This window comes from Camelus dromedarius, chromosome 15 (assembly GCF_036321535.1).
Source record: "Camelus dromedarius isolate mCamDro1 chromosome 15, mCamDro1.pat, whole genome shotgun sequence".
Classification (NCBI taxonomy): domain Eukaryota; kingdom Metazoa; phylum Chordata; class Mammalia; order Artiodactyla; family Camelidae; genus Camelus; species Camelus dromedarius.
This window is the reverse complement of record NC_087450.1, coordinates 32851068-32871014: the sequence shown is the minus strand read 5'-3', so window position 1 is coordinate 32871014 and position 19947 is coordinate 32851068. Positions and strand designations below refer to the sequence as shown.

The following is a 19947-nucleotide window of genomic DNA, read 5'->3' as shown; positions in this document are numbered from 1 at the left end:
TGTGTGTTATCTCAGATCCTGTGTTTGTAGGAGGGTCTGCCAGAGAGGAATGCTGGGAGACGGACCAGAGGTTGCCCAGCCCTGGGGAACAGAACACTGGTGCTGGCAGGCAGCAGCTAAATCCAAAGGAAGCTGCAGCAACAGGGCGCAGACACTGCTGGGCCCCATGGCCGGGGAGGCCCCAAAGGAGAGAGGGCTGGAGAACAAGGTCGCTCCCCAGGATGACTCGGTGAGTGATGGGGAGTCACTTGGTCCTGGTGGGTGGGGGCAAATTGGACCTTTCTTTGCTCCCTCGGGAACTTTCTGTCCTAACTCACCACCAGGACCATGAGCAGGACTCCGCTTCCTGGGCACCAAAGGGCTGCAGGTGGCGGGCTCAGGGGTCGAGGGGTTGGTGGGGGGGGTGGTCTCTGAGGTCACTTCCTGCCCTGAGCTGCGCTCCAACAGGGAAAGGATGTTCTTGTTTGTGACTGGGGCTGATCCAGCCTTTTTTTCCAAATGAGGCTCCATCACAGAAACATGCTCACACATACCAGGGACACTGTGGTGCCTGCTTGGTCCGTGGGGCTGTCAAGTCAGAGTCTCAGTGACAGCAAACTGATGAGACAAGATGGTAGAGGACTTCTGCAGGAGCCTCAGAACTTGTGCTCCCAGTGTGGCTACAGCAGGCGGTCTTAAGATCCCAGAGGGAGCTGGAGGGATAGATGACAGCCAGGGGGCCAAGAGGCTGGGGTCCAGGGCTTCTGCACTCATTGTACAGGAGAAATGTTTACCTGAAAAACAGCCTTTGACTGAGATCAGGGGTGGGCGGGATTTGAGCAAGAGGCCGAATCCGAAGAGAGAGAAAGCAGGTCCCCACCCTCCACCCCTGCCTCCTGCCACCGTCTGTTCTGTCTCTGCTGGCCGTGGGTGGAGCGCGAGGCATGGGGAGAGAAAGCCACGGAGGGCTGAGGACTCCACACCTGGCTACCTGGACTGACCTCGAGTTGCCAGGACCAGACTTCAGCCGAGCCAAGAACCTACCATTCCTCGTCAGCCCTGCAGCCACAGCAGATGCCCAGCTCTGCCCTGGGAATACCCCGGGGACCAGTCCCCACCGGGAAATGATTCACGGCCTGAACAGGATATAGCCACTGGTGGCTCTGGGGACACTTTCTGCCTGGAAGGTCTGACAATTCAGCCCCCACAGCCTGGGATGCAAAGAACTGCCCGAACCTGACATCCAGGAATGTGTGCAGGCCCTGCCGATTCCAATTTCCTTTCCTCCAGTCCTGTTACTGAAGGTGCCACAAGACTGTCTGCCTCTAATATTTATGGCGCCTGGAACAAGAGGCTGAGGGCTACATAGACTAGGTCTAGATATTTAGAAGTTTTCAGTCAAGTTATGAGCTGTTAAAGTTTCTATCTTACCTTGACATAACTTTTCCACAGCATAGAAGACCAAGTGTAAAAGGAATTCTGAACTTGTGGCTTCCAGCTCAAGCCACAGTCTACCCTCCTTCTCTGCCCACATCCAGTGCCACACATGACCTCCCACACCCCTACAGGGTCGCCACATCCTGCCCACCCACATTCCATCCGCACCCTCCACAGACAAATGCCCCTCTGGCCTGGGGTGCCCAGGATGGGCCTGGGATGAGGTTACGCAGGCCCTAGGAGTGGGCTCAGAGTCATCCGCACAGGGAATTCTGTGGTCATGGGCACCTGGAGTGGCAAGTGCCCTTGGCCCACAGACTCCTCAGTGCACTGGCAGGAGCTGGGCCAGAGGACCAGAGGGGCCCAGGCCTCAGTGCAGAGCCCTCAGCACATCACCCCTCCTCCTGGGCCCAGGCTCCTTGTCTTAGAACAAGGGTCTTGGGCCCTGTGCTCCCTGAGCTCCCTTCTACTCTGTGCTTCTGACGCAGGCATTTGATCAGAAGTTAATACAAGGAGAAATTACAATGTAGCCCAGCAGGAGCTGAGCTGGTTACCTACAAATAAACCTGCTTTTGCTTTTTTGGGTGTCACCTGTCAGAAATTCAAGTGATGTTCTGACAGTCATACTGATTAAGATGTCAGCCGAATAGATATTTAAGTATTTGAAAACTACAGAGAGTTTGTCAAAACCTCAGGAAGAGTCTAACAAATCCTTCCTGGGAGCCAAGGAAAATATTTCAAAATGGAACAGCGGAGGTCCCACACTCAGCCAGAATTCTCTTCTTCCGAAAGTTGAGCTGCCTGTGCAGCTCCAGATGGCACAGTCCCTTGGTGGTGGCTGGGGTCCTAGGCTGACCTGTGCCCTCCCTACTTAGCCCAGGGTGAAGGGGGTAGGAGGAGCCGGAGAGCAGGGGGCAGGCACCCTCTCCTTCCTTTCATCTGTCTTCCCATTCTGACACCTCTCTCTGTCTTCTCAAAACTCCTGCCTGGAAAGTGGAACTCCTGGGTGTCAGGTCACCTCCACATACTGCTCCAGACTCCAAAATGTCGAGCCCCTCTTTCTCAGTAGCCCCTCCACCTCGAAATCCAACCTGGGGAGGTTCTGGTCAGATGTTTGTTTGCAGAAGCAATTTTTGAGCTAACTCACATCTCATACCAATTGACTAATGTTCCTCCTGCAGGTACTTACTTTTAAAAAAACCAAACAAGCAGGATGCATGTCAGCCCAAATAAGTCTCTCAGCAAATGACAAAATTTCCAATGGTTTAACAAAATAAAATTGGAAAACTAGGTAGTGCAAATGCTGGTGGTGGAGGTAGTGAGTGAGGGTCAGGGCTGCCCGGGAGACCTGCCGGAATCCAGAGCTGCCCTTGACCTTCCCAGGAGCTTCCTTCTCCACCTCTGAGGGCAAGACCCTCTCACCTCCTCCACCCCTACCTTTGGAGGCACTGGCAGCCGGGGATCGAGATGAGAGTAGAACTCTGGAGTCACAGACTCACTCTCTCAACTTGAAAACACATTTTGAAATATTTCAGACAAAGTAGTTTAAAGAATAGTGAACTCCCATGTACCCATCACAATCCACCAACAGTTTTGAAGCCCACATGTTCCCCCTTCCTGCCTTCAACCCTTCCCCCTTGTATGCCTTCCTACACCCCAAAGATGGCCCTTCTGCTAACTTTGACATTTATCTTTCCTGCATTTTCCTGTATAATTTAGGATCTTTACTGTACTAGTTCAAACATTAAACAGGGTAAGTAGCTCTGGTCTGCTGTTTCCACTCTCTCCTAGAACCCTGGGGGCTACTCACCATGGGTCTGCAGCAGGCCATCACCCGTATTCACTTCCCTCCACTTCCATCGGCCTGAATATCCTTTTTAAGGACCTCTTACCTCCACCATTGCAGGGATGTTTTGACAAAGACTGTTGGGTGTTATTTTCACATTAAGTCATAAGCCATGTTGTTTTCACATAAAGCATACGGGGACACTGTGTACACAGTGAAGATACAGCTTGATCCACGCCTAGCCTGTCTTGCTACATCCTCATCACGTGTCTTGTCCACTAAAATCGAAGCTTCTCAAAGACTATCTTTTTCACCATCCCACCAAACACCAAGCCTAAAGCATGATGTGGGATCCCCATAAGTGTTCGTTGGATGCTTGCTTGATTGACTGAAGGAACACATCAGTGGGGGAATGGCAGCTCCGAGGGAAGAAGATTGGAATCTACAGGAACTTGTGAATGAATGCATGCATACTTTCCCCTGTACTACTACAATGAAAAGAAAATTGAATGCATTAAAAAATGGAAATCTTACTAGGCAGGTTCTTCCTTGTTTGGGCCTCAGTGATTTAAATGACTGGACTGAACTGAAAAACAGAAGGAATTCAGATCTGCAGATGGTTAATATCATTCCAAGTTATCACCTGATACCATGAGACACAGATTTGTTTGAGGTGAATTCAAATAAAGCAGCACTCCAACCACAGCAACAAGATGAAGAGGATGATGATGATGACGATGAGGATGATGGTGACAGTGAGGGTGATGACAGCGACTTCCTCTAAAATCTCCCAACAGATTCTGATGCATCAGAAGATATTAAGCCAGATGCAGGGAACAGAAAGCCTCAGGTCTTCCCCGAGCACAGAGGCTCACAAAGCCTCCGGGCCAGGGTCTCAGTCTCATCCATAATAGGCTTCTTGTATTCAGGTTCCAACAGCCTGTAATTCAGCTTCCCTGGGGCCAGGAGCTGTGCTGGAGGGAAGCCTCAAAACTCTCTCTGCAGGGAAAAGGAGACAAGACCCCACAGGTGCTCCTACTTTCTCAGAGCCAATGGGCTCCTCCTGCCCAAATCCATCCCATTCGGGGTCTCACTCATGCTAGCTCTTGCTGTCACCTCTCAGGTCTCCTCCCTCTATTTTCTCCTATGTCCTCGTCCTCCCAAAGGAGCCCCTCACCTGTCACGTCTCCCCGCAGGGCCTCCAGGACAGTGTGTTCTCCTCTGAAACTGACAACAGCCTGTACTTCACCTACAGCGGCAAGTCCAACACCTTGGAGGTCCAAGATCTCAGCTACCAGGTAGAGGCACACCTGGGTACAGGTGGGAGGAGCAGACAGGGAAGGCCAAACAATTCCCCAAGTAGAAGGGAGGTACGGGCCCAGCTGGGGGGCCTCTGCCTCTCAGGACAGAGTCCAGGCCACACTGATGCCTCACGTGTTGGGTGCAAGCACCATGGAGACTTCCCTCAACGACACGCACTGTAGCTGGCATGAAAAAGAGAATGAGACTTTTGTTAAAACATAAAGCCAGCCATGTGGACCTGTGGGGAAAAAAGCTCTAAAACTCATTTTTAACTATATTTTGAAATAATTTTCGACTTTTGAAAAAGTTGCAAAAGTAGTGCTGACTTCCCGTATACCCTTTGTCCACCCTTTCCTAATGTTAACATCTGGCTTACCCATAGCACAATTATCAAAACTAAGAAAATTAACCACTGTATAATAATATTAACCAAACTACAGACTGTACCCAGATCTCATCAGTTTTACATATATATATATATAGAACATCCGGAGTGCACTGGCCTTTCAGAGGTTCTTGGGAAACCCCTGGTCAGATTCAAAGACCCCTATTTCCCCTGTCCTTCCAGGGCCAGAGACCAAGTGGCCCAGATGGAACACGGTGGGGCCTGGGATGGTAAATGAGGACTGAATGAGATAATGGGTATAAATAGATTAACAAATGCCTTGCACATAGTAAGTACTTGATAAATTAGCTAATTACTATTAAGAGAAGACATGGTTTTGCTGCATGTGTTCTTATTTTTGTTCCACTATTGCACATGCTTCCCAAGCCTTCTCGTCAGGTTTGGAAATGGCAGCTTCAGGTTCTCAGCATGGTGGTGTCCACCTCCAAGTTGGATAGAACTTGGGTGGGGGACACCCCTCAGATCTGTTGTGTATCAGCTGGAGGATGTCTCCTGGAGGGAGCTGAACAGAGGTTGCTGAAGCTCTCTGAGGAACCTTTCGATGTCTCTCCACAGGTGGACATGGCCTCCCAGGTGCCTTGGTTTCAGCAGCTGGCTCACTTCAAGATGCCCTGGACATCTCACAAGGACTCTTGTGAGCTAGGCATTCAGAACCTGAGCTTCAAAGTGAGGAGTGGGCAGATGCTGGCCATCATAGGGAGCTCAGGTATCACTGAGGGCAAATAGTGGGGCAGTGGGTACTCTCTCCTGGGAAGCAGGGTGGCCCCTCAGACAAATGGATGCTCCTTAGAGAACCCTTTTCTGGCTCGCAGAATAACATAGCAGAGCACAGGTCGAGGCCCAACAGAGCTAGGTTCAAACCTCAGCTCCTCCATTTACTAGCTCTCGGGTAGTTGCTGCCACTATGAACGATGAGCGTGCCTCTTGAAGCTGTGGCCAGAGCTTTGGTCCTTTGTTAACACCTGTATCAAGGTAAGGTCTTTCCAACAGCATCAGGAAGCTTCAGAATTGAGTGTTCTTTTTAGGGGACTTTTCCACCACAAGGAGCACTCCTTCATTGTTCCCGCCCAGTCAGACCCCTGTTTTGGTCAGACCGCAGTAGGCACAGCTCCCAGCCGCAACTCACTTCTCAGATACTCCAAGTCTTAGCTCAACCTTCAACCATCTGCAAAGATCCAGATTCCTGAAGTGCCTCAAAAAGTCACTTAGGCCAAACTTAACAGGTAGGACACCAGAGCTGAAAGGTGGTTTGGAGAACAGAGTTCATTTCCTTCACTGTATTCTACCTTTCTTTCTCCTTATCAGCCTGGAAGCATCTTTAGAGCAGGGTTTTCAATTTTTCTGGTTCTCAGTATTTCTAGTGTCTTCCTGCCCCTACACTATACCCCCTTCATTTGAGAGGACTAAAGTTTAGGAAAGAGGAAGGGGTCGCCGAAGGACATACATTTAATGCAGAGCAAGAATGAGAACTCTGGTCTCCTGATTCTCAGATGCTAACAAAAAATTCAGCTGATTAAAGTTAAAGATCTTACTGGCTTTATTCAGCGATTTATGCATTAGGCAGCATCCCATGTAGCAGATAGAAAGCAGCTCTGGAGAGCCGTACAAAATGAAAGGTTTTTATAGGCAGAAGGAGGTGGGACAAGGTAGTTATTCTGGCAAAGGGCTGATTGTTTTAGGCAAGGTCACCTTTCTTTGGGGGAAAGCAGGGGGTCTACCACTGCTGACCAGGCAATTCTATTGACTGGTTTCAGATCCCACTCCTGGGAGAGGTTGAAACTGTAATTAAATCAGGTATTAAATCTCAGTTTGGCAACACGGGGCTTAGCACAAATGACTCCATTTGGGGTTTGTTGTCTCTTTTTATTAAAACACAGATCAAGGCGTTTCTCCCTCACAAAGTGTTAGAGGAAACACTTTATACCTTTCAATCAATCATTTCCAAAGAGATTACTCAACTTTTTGAACATCTGCTCCAAATTCTTAGTATCCTGATGGAGAAGTTCTGTTCACTGTCTAACCAAAGATCAAATGAGATGATCTGTGTAAATACACTTTGAAACAATGCCCACAAACCAAGTCTAGCCCACTTCTGGCCCTGCCCCTGCAACTCTGATCTAAACAAGGTAAGTGTGGGAACTTCACAGGCCCATTTTATTTTCATTTGTAACACCTGGTGGCTTGTCCTGTTGTTTCTGCTTTTTCTTCACGAACTGAGAATCTGGGGGACACGTGGGCCTTAATAGGCACTTTCAAAGCTGAGAGCCATCACAGTTAATCCTGGCCACACAGTCCTATAGCTGGTTGTATTCCCGATTTACGATTTGAGGCTGAAGAAAGTCAAGCTGGGAGAGGCCAAGCGGGAATCCCACTGAGTGTCTCCAGAGCTCTTGGCCCTAGGTTCAGTGTTACTTAGCTTCAAGCTTACTTGGCTGGTATTATTTAAATGATTTCTTAGAAAGGTTTATCGATTATACTGCCTATGATTTATACTCCACTCACCAAAATAATAATAAGACAATAAAAGTAGTGAATTAGTTCAAACAGCCCCAGGCATTTTAGCTTCTGTAGAATCAGCAGTAGTGCCAAAGGTGTTTTCCAATGAATGAATCAACTGATTTGAAGATTCTGGCCCTTTTATAAGGGTCCTGAATGCATGTGGGTGTTTTCTCCCGGTTCATGGAGGATCTCCCCACATATACCTGGCAATTTCCTCTGGAAAGGCCACCCACACCTCTTACAAAGTTTTGTTTAGGCAATGTGGTCTTCCTGCTTCGTGACTGGGAATCCTGTGGTCACTGTAGATGTTGGCAAAGTCCCCTGAGTTCCCAGAGCCTGGCTCAAATGATGTCCTAGGCTGAGCAGGGAGCAGGGCCAGAGTCCTCCCCTCTGGTTTCTCTCCTGCCTATTTTGTACCAAAGTTCTCAGGGACCTTTAATGAGATGCACCCAGGAGGCAGGGTACAGGTCCCTCTCTACCCCGAGAACCTCTGGTTGGCAAGCAGAAGGACCACTGGAGAGGCATCTTGAATTTTGATTTTGCACTGGGGGCATGGGGCTGCCTGCAGGAGGCAGGGGTCTGTGGCAAGGAAGAGTTGTTACATTTGTGTATTGGAGCTTTCCCTGTTTAAAAACCACTTGGAAATTTTGCTCTTCAAAAGGAATTTACATGAAAGAAACCAGAACCCTACCTGGGAGATTTAGATTGAGTTGTTCCCAGCACTTTTGCAAGAAGGCTTCTCAGACCCTAAGTCCTATTTTCATTTGCAGTTTAAATAGCTGTCAAAGAAAGTCTCATCAAATGCTTTTGGAAACCTGATCCAATCTGACACTTATTTTCCCAAATCGATAACAATTGCTATATCATTTAGAAGTGGATGGTGTTAATTTGAGTGTAACTGAATCTTTTTTTTTGAAAGAGAGAGTAAAAAGTACCACTGATAAAAAAAAATATATAAGAGCATAGAGGGTGCAGAGAAATCCAGAACCCATGTGTACACTGTGCTGTCGTTTTAAAGTCATTTCCACATCTATTACTTCTCTATATTTTCTCCCTTATTTCTGGAAATAGGTTCCAGTTTTGCATTTTTAAAAGACACCTTATTCATTCTCCAAAATTAGTCCTTCCCACAAAGCTAGCTTCCGAGCCAAATACTTAATGCTGAAATGCTGCTGGCATGTTCGCCAGCCCCAAATAGTGAAGCTTCACAGTGCAATTAATGCCAGCCTTGCTTGGGAGAGGGGACATACACTCCAGGCACAGGCAGCTGTGTGAAAGTCAGGATGCCAGCCTTGTTCTGTCATGCTGCCATGGGCCAACCCGGCCTGAATGTCCCAACCCCACCATGCAGGTCTGAGGGCTGTGCCACCTTCCCTAGGCGCTGGTCACATCAGGGAAGACAGAGCAGTCCAGAGTGGCTGGAGAGTGCCCCAGCAGCAGTGGCTTCCAGGCTGGCTCCCACAAAAAGCTCTGCTCTCAGGGATGTCTCTGGTGGTTTCTCAGGCTGTGGGAGAGCCTCTTTGCTGGACGTGATCACGGGGCGAGACTACGGTGGCAAGATTAAGTCAGGCCAAATCCAGATCAACGGGCAGCCCAGCACGCCGCAGCTAGTGAGGAAGTGTGTGGCCCACGTGCGCCAGCACGACCAGCTGCTCCCCAACCTGACCGTCCGCGAGACCCTGGCTTTTGTGGCCCAGCTGCGCCTGCCCAGAACATTCTCCCAGGCCCAGCGTGACAAAAGGGTAACTAACCGAGGTTGCTGACCCCCAGAAGCCAAGACATCCTTCCTCTCCCCATCCCCCCCACCCCCACCTCCCCGCCTCAGAGCCCAGCCACAGGTCAAATGTGAGCAACCCAGCTCACCACCTGTCCATCCGAAAAAGTTCATCATGTGCTCAGCCCTGCCCTTCCGCCCTCCTTTAAAACGCCCCAACTCAGCGCCAACTGTGTGAGGCGTATTTGCTTACTTCTTGTCTGGTTCTCCGTGTGGGCAGGGAGCCAGGGCATGGCCACGTTCCCAATCATTGGCGCTATGCACGGCACTCGGGAGCTGCTCCGGATGCGGGGAAAGGCTCAGGGAACAAACACGGCATCAGGGAAATGAAGGCTGGGGCTCTAAAGCCGGGCGCCTCTGCCCTGCGGGGAACACCAGCCTGGCCTCACGCGGGCCCGCGCAGCCCCGCTAAGGCCCTCGCCTCCCCCACCCCCACCCCCACAGGTGGACAGCGTGATCGCGGAGCTGCGCCTGCGGCAGTGCGCCGACACGCGCGTGGGCAACGTCTACGTGCGGGGCGTGTCCGGCGGCGAGCGGCGCCGAGTCAGCATCGCGGTGCAGCTGCTGTGGAACCCGGGTGAGGCGGGAGGGGCCTGCTTCGGCCGCCTGGCTTGGTCCCGTGCAGCCTGAGCCCTGCCCTTTAACCAGTCTTCTCTCTGTCGGGAAGGAATCCTCATTCTGGATGAACCCACCTCTGGGCTCGACAGCTTCACGGCCCACAACCTGGTGAAAACCTTGTCTAGGTTGGCCAGAGGCAACAGGCTGGTGCTCATCTCCATCCACCAGCCCCGCTCCGATATCTTCAGGCTGTTTGATTTAGTCCTCCTGATGACGTCTGGCACCACCATCTACTTGGGGGCAGCACAGCACATGGTCCAGTACTTCACGGCAGCTGGCTATCCGTGTCCTCGATACAGCAACCCTGCCGACTTCTATGGTGAGCCAGCCAGACCAGAGGCCTGGAACCGGGTTCCCCGACACCTCAAACCTTGCCAGGAGAGAAACTCTCAGAGGCTTCAAAAGAGCAGGACCAAGCATGGAGGGTGGGGGCAGGGCGGCACAGGGGGTGTATTACAGGTTTCAGTTTGCCAAGCAGCCAATGCTGGAAAAGGGGGCCTGAAGGAAGCAGCTTCTGACATAACCACCCTTGTGAGCATGACAGAAAAGAATCTTATGAGAGCTCCAAACCCAAGGAGATACAATCCAAGCGAGTTTTGATCCATTTCTGGAATTGTGGTCTTTATTTAGATTCTGTAGGGAACTTAGGATGTTTGAATTTGGGAAGCCACCAGGAAATCTTCAGGCTTTGCCCTGGTGCCCCCACAGAGGCAGGCAGCCCAAAGGCACTGGGCGGTGGAGAGGGCCCAGGCCACAAGCCAGCTCAGGGTCTTTTGGATGGCCCTGGCCAATGAATCTCTAGATACAAATATTGCTCTGTCAGCACCAGAGATGCCTTTCTGCTTGGGGTCCTGAGGTCTCAGTATATGGCCCTCAGTGGAAGTGTGAGCCATTATCTTTATTCCTTGGGGACAGTTGCCTCCTCAGATGCTTGCCCTAAAAGCAGGTGCCTGAATCCTGAGTGCTGAGGAATGCAGTGGTGCTGGACAGGCTGCCCGGCTGTACCAGGGCCAGTGGCTTGTCCCAACCATGGGTCACCTGGAGCCCCAGCCTTCCTCCCAGGACACTCTCCCCAATAAACATGATGACAAGAACCATCTCCTGGAGGGCAGACGCTATGCCCACAGGTGCCAAGCACCAAAGTGTGTCCCTTTGACCCTCCCAGCCCTGCCAGGCCAAGGTCATCTTTGTCCTTACAGATGAGAAGACCAGAGTCCTTACAGTATGGTGCAGGAATGGGACTCCAGCCTCTTGTGCCCAGCCCTGCTAACCACGCCTTCCTGGCATCCACCCTCCATTATTCCCCTAGGAGGCAGGCCACTCTCTCTGGTCCACCAGCCCTCGCCCTCTGCACTCACTCACAGTGTGAACTCACCTAGAGGTCACCCTCCCTCCCTGTGCTCGGGTGCCAGCTTGGCTTCCTGCCAGTGTGTCATCCTCTGGCTGGCCGGCCCTCTCCAGATAAGGGGGCAGAGGGCACCTGCCAGCCTGGCCATTGACAGCAGTATGCAGTGACCCTAGAGAGGAGTTGCCAGAAGTCAGCTGCCATAACAGATCTGGAAAAAAAAAAATTTCCTTTTTCATTATTGTATATTATTTTCTAGTGGGGAAGATTCTTGCCCACAAACCCTGGGGCAGCAGACCCTCAGCAATCCCAGGGAATCTGGCATTTAGAGCTACAGTCCTGCACACTGAGGCAACCTATCATGGTTTACAAGGCCCCTGCTAGACCTGACCCTGCCTTGAGATGTGTCATGAAAATGGGAGGAGGGAAGAGGCAGAGAGGTAGGGGTAACTCCTGCCCAAGGGAAGAATGGAGGGAAAAGAGGTTTAGGAAGGCCCTATGACTGTGACTGGTGGGTGTGCCTTTCTGGAATTTCAGATGAGAGGAAAGCTGTGGTCTGGGGCTACCAGGTGCTTCCCACTGGGTAACATGGAGGTGGTGAAGCCCAGCCTGGTTCTCCTGCTGGTCAGGCCAGCTCCCTCCTCCAGGGGCAGGGAGAATTATATTTACATTTGCCTGGATCCCATGACACCCTCCAGTCAAGAGATTCTTCCCTTTTGGGCAGGCTGCTTGGGAAGCCAAATGACTACAGTGAGAACCAGAGCTGCCCGGAGTCCAGACTGCTCAGCCTCCCCCAGGCCAGCCCACCTTCTCCCCACGGGCAGGCGCATCTGGGACGGCCGGAGCTGGAGCCAGCACATAATGATGCCATGGCCTTTGGCTCCGAGGGTCCAAAGCCTCTTTTTCTGTCCTGGAGCTGTCCCCATAATGGGCCTGGGGGTGGGACCAGGGCTAGTGCTCACAGGGCCTCCTGTGAGCCCTTTGCCCTTTCCTGATCCATTGGCCCTTCCTCTGAGGCAGGCTGTCTATAGATATCGGGGACCAGCCCTGGGCGTCTCTCTGCCTCTCTGCTCTGACCATTGCTTCAGGGTCCTCTCTCAGAGGGTAGGGAGTGTGTCTTAGAATCTCTGAGGGCTGACCAGTGTCATGGGCTGGGCTTGCACTGAGCCCTGGCCTGGGAGCCCAGGCAGGGACCGGGTCGCCCGTGGCCCCACACCCTCTGCTTACAGTGGACTTGACCAGCATCGACAGACGAAGCAAAGAGCAGGAGGCGGCCACCAAGGAGAAGGCTCAGTCACTTGCGGCCCTGTTTCAAGAAAAAGTGCATGGCTCCGATGACTTTCTGTGGAGAGCAGAGTCGAGGCAGCAGGGGGTGTGCACCTGTGTGGAGAGGTAAGGCAGGCTGGGTGGCTCTGGCTGGGGAGTGTCCTGCAGAAGGTGGTCGCCCCCACGCCCCAATGACACCCTCTTGTCTCCTGACAGCCTGGCTTCCCCGAGGGACACCAGCCCCTTGCAGACTCCCACTAAGCTGCCTGGCCCCGTACAGCAGTTTGCCATACTGATCCGGTAATTGCCATTTCATCATCCCCCCCCACCCACGAAAGTCTTTGTTGAATCAAGTTTAGCCCTTTGCTCCTAAAGTGAATTTGAAGGAGGAATTTGAATTTGAAGAGGTAGCATCATTTGAAAAAAACAAAACAAACCTGCACCAGCCCTCACGTGATACAGCACACTCTTGTTACTTTGATTCTTTGGACAAAAATAAAAATTTCCTTACTAGCCCGATGATCATGGAAATCACCCAGGATCATTGTGAAAAATTCAGACCATACAGGAGACCCTCCAGTGGAAAGAGAAGGTTCCCTGACACACTAGCCCCCAGAGAAAACCAGACTCCAGTGTTTGGTGTGAGTCTTTCCAAGATGTTTCCACACCCATAAACATTTTAATACATAAATGGGAATCACACTCTGCATGTTGTTCTGTAAACTTTTTCCCCCCACGACTTAGAACAGTGCCTCTACCTCTCATCTGGTTAGGTCTTCCAGGCTGGGTTTCCAAATCTAGCCATAGTTCATTTACCCATAAAGCCCATTTTGATGGCCAGGTTATTTTCAGGCTTTTGCTATTACAAGTAGTGCTACCACAGACATCCTTGTACGTACCTCATTATGGTCCTGATCATGGTTATTTGCCCAGGATAACTTCTTTAAGTAAATTTGCAAGGCTGATACACTGATGATAAAAGTAACAATCATTTGTTGAGTAGCTACTGAGACAGATGCTTTCATCAGTTTTCTCATTTGGTGCTCGCAGTAACCCTGTGAGGTGGGTACTGCTCTCCCCATTCTACAAAGGAGAAAGATGAGGCTTACAGAGATTAAATGACATTGCCAGGGTCACGGTGCTAGTACATGTTGTTCTCTTGGCGCCTCTTTCTTCTGTTTTTTTAAGACGTCAGCTTTCCAATGACTTCCGAGACCTGCCAACCCTTCTCATCCACGGGGCAGAGGCCTGCCTGATGTCCCTGATCATCGGCTTCCTCTATTACGGCCACGGGGCCATCAAGCTCTCCCTCGCAGACACAGCGGCCCTCCTGTTCATGATCGGGGCTCTCGTCCCCTTCAACGTGATCCTGGACGTCATTGCCAAGTGTGAGTGTGGCCTGCATTCCATGACCCGCACCAGGAGCAGCGGCCGCCGTGCTCTGAGCTGGTCCACGGTCAGCCTGAGTTCCTCTACACTCCTGGAGAAACCGGGTCTGCTGGATAATTTCACCATGACTGTGAAATAAAAGATGATGGTGGTTTTTGAAGTTCGAACATTAATATGAGTATGCAAATGAGAACAAATTACCAAGGAGTCTGAGGCATTCCTGTCCTGGCAAAAGTAATACTGACAGCAGTGCACAAGTCCCAGAATCTCAAGTGTCTAAATTAGGATCTCAAACTGCTGGGGTTTTTTTAAAAATAGGGTATTTAGGCAATATTTTTGTTCTCCTTTTCTCCACTTCTTAGGTCACTCGGAGAGGGCGCTGCTTTACTATGAACTGGAAGATGGGCTGTACACGGCTGGGCCGTATTTCTTCGCCAAGGTGACCGGTCAGGCCGGATAGTGAGGGGCCATGCTGGGTGGGCGGAGGGGTGGGAAAAGCTGCTCCACGCTGGACAGAATTTCCAGGGAAGCATTTTGTGGAACTGCGGGGCCGCGCATCATGTATGGTTGCAAATGCCACGTTCCCAAGAGGAGTTTCAGAGACTCCATATTTTTTAAAGTTTACCAGAAGGTCAGGACTGTGGACCAGGAATGACATTTTTCTGGTCACCAGAAACCTTACAAAAAAGAGGTGGGAATTCATATACTCACCTAACACATGTCCTTCACCTCTCCAGTCTCACCACGTCCCTACTAGTCCCTGTGAAGCAGATTGGGCAGGTGTGACTGTCGTCATTTGAAGGCAGTGGAGGGAGGCCCAGAGAGGTTATGCAGCTGTCTCAAGGCCACACAGCTTACCAGGGCAGGCAGGGTGGGGACTTGAAACCAGATCTTAGGAGAGCAGATACCCCACTGCCATTTTCACTGGGCCACGTGCCACCCTGGGGAAAACTGCTCTGAACTGCCCTGGAGGAACACTTGGCATCTGCAGGGGGACACCAGCAGTAAGTTCATGCTCAAGGGTCCTGCCTCCCTGTACCCACCGGCCCTCCTGCTGCAACCCGATCTCCACCAGGAGGGAAGGATGGCATCGCTTGGGGAGGCTGCCTTTGACCGTTTAAAGAGCAATAGCAAATGAAGGTGTTGGCTCCAGGTCCTCACAAGGGCTGTTCTTTGCAGATCTTGGGGGAGCTGCCCGAGCACTGTGTCTACATCTTCATCTACGGGATGCCCATCTACTGGCTGGCCAACCTGCGCCCAGGCCCGGAGCCCTTCCTGCTGCACTTCCTGCTGGTGTGGCTGGTGGTCTTCTGCTGCAGGACCATGGCCCTGGCCACCGCCGCCCTGTTACCCACCTTCCACATGTCCTCCTTCTTCGGCAACGCTCTCTACAACTCCTTCTACCTCACTGGGGGCTTCATGATCAGCTTGGACAACCTGTGGACAGGTGAGGCTTGCCCCCTTGCCTGGTCAAGCTTTTTGAGGTCACCTGTGGCTGGATCTGCCCACTTTCCCCTGGAGAGGAGAGCTCGTCACTCAGGGGCCAACTCAAGACTGGCCCTTCTGAGAGCAAGTGGCCTGTCTGGCTGTCCTGTGTGCCAAGGGAATGTCTCTGGGGAGGAGGGCAAAGAGCACCTTCTCATATGCCCTGGCCGACACCCAGGGGCCACCCTTGACTCTCCCTCGACTCCCTCACCCTCCACATCACCAATGTGCCAAACCAATGCTGCCTCCCATGTCTTTCTGAAACATCCTCTTGCCTCATCCTCCCCCCGCCCCTATCAGCTGATATGGGGCCACTGCAACGGTCTCTGGGACACTGCTTGCTCCATGTCCCCCTCAACCCTCACCCATGAAGCATTAGCTTCCTAAGGTGCAAATCCAGCCGCTGCTTTGTTCGAGTGCTTCTAGGCGGTTCATTCGCTGCTGCCTCCACCCAGCTCTTCTGAAGCCCCCAGCACACTCCACGCTCTCATGAGTGAGCCTGCATGTCCCTTCTCTATGGGAAAGCCATTCTCCACCTTCCAGGCCTTTCCTGACCAGCCGGGCAGGGTCCACTGCTTCCTCCTCCTCCCTTAACCTCCCTGATAACCTCCGCAGGGTCAAGGTACAGACTTGGTCATCTCTGGTTTGGGGCTGCTGAGTCTCCACAGTTCATCAGCTCTGTGAGGCTGATCATGTGCTGGGATGTCTGATTAAATTACTCTCTGGAGTTAGCAGTGATGACCCCGATGTTATCATGTGGTGACCCTGCAGCCACTTGGCCCTTCTGCCCCAGTCTATGTCCCCAGCTCCCCCTCTGCCCTTTTACCTTTTTGTCCTCCCCTGACCCTGACCCTCAGGGCACTTGCTGCCCCTGGGTCAGAGCCACCATGGCCCTTTCTCCAGGTGCGTTTCCAGGGGAGCAGGTGGTTAGACTGGGTGAGTAATGTGACTCTCACTGTGTCCAGTGCCCGCGTGGATTTCCAAGGTGTCCTTCCTCCGATGGTGCTTTGAAGGGCTGATGCAGATCCAGTTTGGTGGGCACGCTTACCACATGGCATCTGGCAACTTCACCATCTCTATCCCAGGAGACATGGTAAGTAGCCAGGCCTTGGATACTAAGTAGATAGCATCCATCCGAACATCTTCTTACTGAACTCACTGACGCCTGTGTCCCCAGATCCTCAGCACCATGGGCCTGGACTCGTACCCACTCTACGCCATCTACTTCATCATCATCGGCATCTGTGGTGGCTTTGTGGTCCTGTACTATGTGTCCCTAAGGTTCATCAAACAGAAATCAAGTCAAGACTGGTGATTCACACCCAGACCCCTACCTGCCTGTGTGGGTCTTGAGAAGGCGCTTCAACTGCCCTCCCTTCCTCCCAAGGAGCCTCTTCCCTGGCACAAGGACAGTGAGAACAGAGCTCAGCTGTATCTGGCCCACAGTGCTGCAGTGGCACAGGCGGGCCACAGGATGGCAGTAGAATAAAGACAGTCAAAGGGGATTTCTGATCACTGGCTGGAGCTTGCGATTACTGGGAACGTGAAAACCATACTTGGGGTTACCTATAATGTTGCTAATTTATTTCTTTTTGATGTATATTTGTATAGCCAGCTAATACAAGATGGGAAAAAATTAGGTATGAATTGAGTCATTAGACTTTGCAGGTACAATAACATAACAGCTAGTGGAATATTTGGCCTCATCTTCTAGGGCTCCCAAACTCTGTGTTGAACCACTCTCAACACAGAAAATGACCTGAAACATACCAGCAGGATGACATCCCTTCTTTTCATGTGGGGTCATGGGCCCCCAAAGCCAAACTGTACAATTAAAAAGTTATTGAGCAACTGCTGTGCACCAGGTACAGTGCAAAACACTTATTTATGTGGATGACATCATTCAATTTTGTTAGAACAGTCCTTTGAGGTGGGCAGTATCCTATTTTATAGATGAAGAAACTGAGGCACAGACTAATTCAGTTTGCTAAGAAAACTCACAGGACTACTGTGTGATGGTTTGATATATTTTCACGATTAAATTCAGGTCACACACCTTTGGCAGGAGCATCACAGAAGGGATGAACTCTTCTCATTGCCTCCTGTCAGTGGCACATGATTTCATTTTGTCCCGAACTGGTGTTAACTTGAATCACTTGATCAAAGGGGTGCCTGCCAGGCTTCTCCACAGTCAATTATTTTTCCTCCGTTTGTTATTAATAAGCATTTGTAGGCAGGTTATTTTGAAACTGTATAAGTGGCCTGTTCCTTATCAAACTTTCCATTTATTAGTTTTTAAATTTATATCAATATAAACTTGTGGTTTCCTATTTTATTCAGTGGGTTATAATCTTTTACTATCATTATTAATTTTGATGCTCAAATGGTCCCTGATTTGGCCATGAGAGCCCATTCAAGGTAGCTTCCCCCCTCTTTTGCCGTGTCCCTATCATTCTCTGAACACTTTCACAACAAGGTGCTTCAGGCTTATCTTGTACTTTCCCACCCCTAGCCGTGGAAGCAGACATTTCTCTAAAGAATTTTGGTTCCTTTCAGTGGAAAATGGTATTTAGAAGCCAAGATCTGAGTGATAAGCATGCCCATTGGTACTGGGGCATCATTGCCCCCTGGTCCTCTTAGTGGACAAAGCTAGGAACTATAAACGCATGTATATGTTTATGTGTGTATGTATATCTGCACACACATAAACACACCTGTCCAAGTTATATATATATATAAACATATATAAAGTGTATATATATTTTCTACACATTGATTCATCCAGTTCCAATCTACCACCACAAACTGACTCTGGTTTTCCTCCTTTCTGTAGTTATAACTCTCCTCCAATTGTAAGAAACCTGGTTTCCATTAACCTTAATATTTTCACTCATTTGGTTAATCCCTGTACATTAACCAATCTCCCATCTACACTGAATGCCTTCTCTTGTGTGGATACCCTGCTACCTCTAACTCCCAAGTCCAAGCTGTCCCCAAGTCTGCAAAGAGGCCCTCTTCACGCTACTCTGGCCCACCACAGCTCCCTCACTCCCACTCACACCCCTACCCGCTCCGTGGTCTCCTAGTGGCTTCAAGGCCTAAGTGGAGAAGAGAGAAGGGCAAAGACCGGGATTTTTTCTTTAACTCCCCAGTGATTCCAATGTGCAGTGAGGGCTGACAGCCACTGAGGTACATCATATAACTTCATGAGAGTTACAACCACTCAGTTTGCAAAGGACTCTAATAACTCAGTGGGCTGAGGGGCCAAGGAACAAAGGTCAAAGTGCCAAGGCAGGAGAGATGTGGAAACTCCAGCAGCACCACTGCTTTTTCTTTTTCTTTTTTTCCCTAGAGCAGTGGTTCTTCACCCTGGAGATGCCAATGTGGACCCACCTCCAGAGATTGATTCCACTGGTCTTTTTTTAAAAAATGCTCCCTAGAGCGTGTGAGGCCAGGGTGAAGAACCATTGTTCCAGAGGCATGCACACAGTTCAGTGAGCCCTCCCTGCATTACAGGGGTAGAGATCTATTTCTGTGTAATTATCAAAAGCAAGGGGTGCGAAGAGAATATAGGCAAAACATTCTCTGACATAAATCATAGCAGTATTTTCTTAGGTCAGTTTCCCAAGGCAAAAGAACTAAAAGCAGAAATAAACACATGGGATCTAATCAAACTGAAAAGACTTTGCATAGCAAAGGAAAACATCAACAAAATGAAAACCTACAGAATGAGAGAAAATATTTGCAAATGATGCAACTGACAAGGGATTAATATCCAAAATACACAAATAGCTCATATAATTCAATATCAGAAAAACAAACAACCCAATCAAAAAATAAGCAGAAGATCTAAATAGTAATTTCTCCAGAGAAGACATGCAGAAGGCTAACAGTTACGTGAAAAGAAGCTCAACATCACTATTTATTAGAGAAATGCAAATCAAAACCACAATGCGGTAGCACCTCACACCAGTCAGAATGGCCATCATCAAAAAGTCTACAAATAATAAATGCTGGAGAGGGTGTGGAGAAAAGGGAACCCTCCCACACTGTTGGTAGGAATGTAAATTGGCGCAGCTACTATGGAGAACAGTATGAAGATTCCTTAAAAAGCTGAAAATAGAGCTACCATATGATCCAGCAATCCCACTCCTGGGCATATATCCAGAAAAGACAAAAATTATAATTCAAAATGACACATGCACCCCAGTGTTCTCAGCAGTACAATTTTCAACAGTCAAGACATGGAAAAAACTGAAGTGCCCATCAACAGACGACTGGTTTAAGATGTGGTAATATATATACAATGGAATACTACTCAGCCATAAAAAAGAAATACTGCCATTTGCAGCAACATGAATGGACCTAGAGAATATCATACTAAGTAAAGTAAATCAGCAAGAGAAAGACAAATATTATATATCACTTAGATGTGGAATCTAAAAAATAATACAAATGAATCTGTATATAAAACAGAAGCAGATTCACAGACATAGAAAACAAATTTGTGGTTGCCAAAGGGGAAGTGTGGGAGGGAAGGATAAATTAGGAATATGGGATTCACAGATACAAATTACTAAACATAAAATAGATAAGCAGCAAGGATTTACTGTATAGCACAGGGAACTATATTCAATATCTTATAATAACTAATAATAGAA

General features: G+C 49.8%; 1 protein-coding gene and 1 long non-coding RNA gene across 2 annotated transcripts; one reads left to right on the top strand and one right to left on the bottom strand.

The window, feature by feature from the left end:
* The first annotated feature begins 95 nt into the window (after positions 1-95).
* Positions 96-17373, top strand: ABCG8 (ATP binding cassette subfamily G member 8). The gene is made up of 13 exons (XM_010997154.3): positions 96-229; positions 4399-4500; positions 5466-5616; positions 8913-9151; positions 9628-9760; positions 9851-10120; positions 12376-12538; positions 12629-12712; positions 13601-13800; positions 14164-14240; positions 14981-15248; positions 16252-16379; positions 16464-17373. The coding sequence occupies exons 1-13, from the start codon at positions 167-169 to the stop codon at positions 16599-16601; spliced, it is 2016 nt and encodes a 671-aa protein (XP_010995456.3). The 5' UTR covers positions 96-166; the 3' UTR covers positions 16602-17373.
* LOC135323067 (uncharacterized) lies at positions 4127-9555 on the bottom strand. Its single transcript, XR_010384200.1, has 3 exons — positions 9377-9555; positions 4380-4686; positions 4127-4201 (listed from the first exon to the last, which is right to left on the bottom strand). It is a non-coding gene; the product is annotated as an uncharacterized LOC135323067 (long non-coding RNA).
* Positions 17374-19947: the final 2574 nt, after the last annotated feature.

Bases quoted from the DNA above. Each gene is read 5' to 3' on its own strand.
- ABCG8 (XM_010997154.3), top strand. From the start codon at position 167: ATGGCCGGGGAGGCCCCAAAGGAGAGAGGGCTGGAGAACAAGGTCGCT. The intron at 12,713-13,600 runs GTAATTGCCATT...TGTTTTTTTAAG, and splicing joins CAGTTTGCCATACTGATCCG to ACGTCAGCTTTCCAATGACT. The intron at 15,249-16,251 runs GTGAGGCTTGCC...CACTGTGTCCAG, and splicing joins CTTGGACAACCTGTGGACAG to TGCCCGCGTGGATTTCCAAG.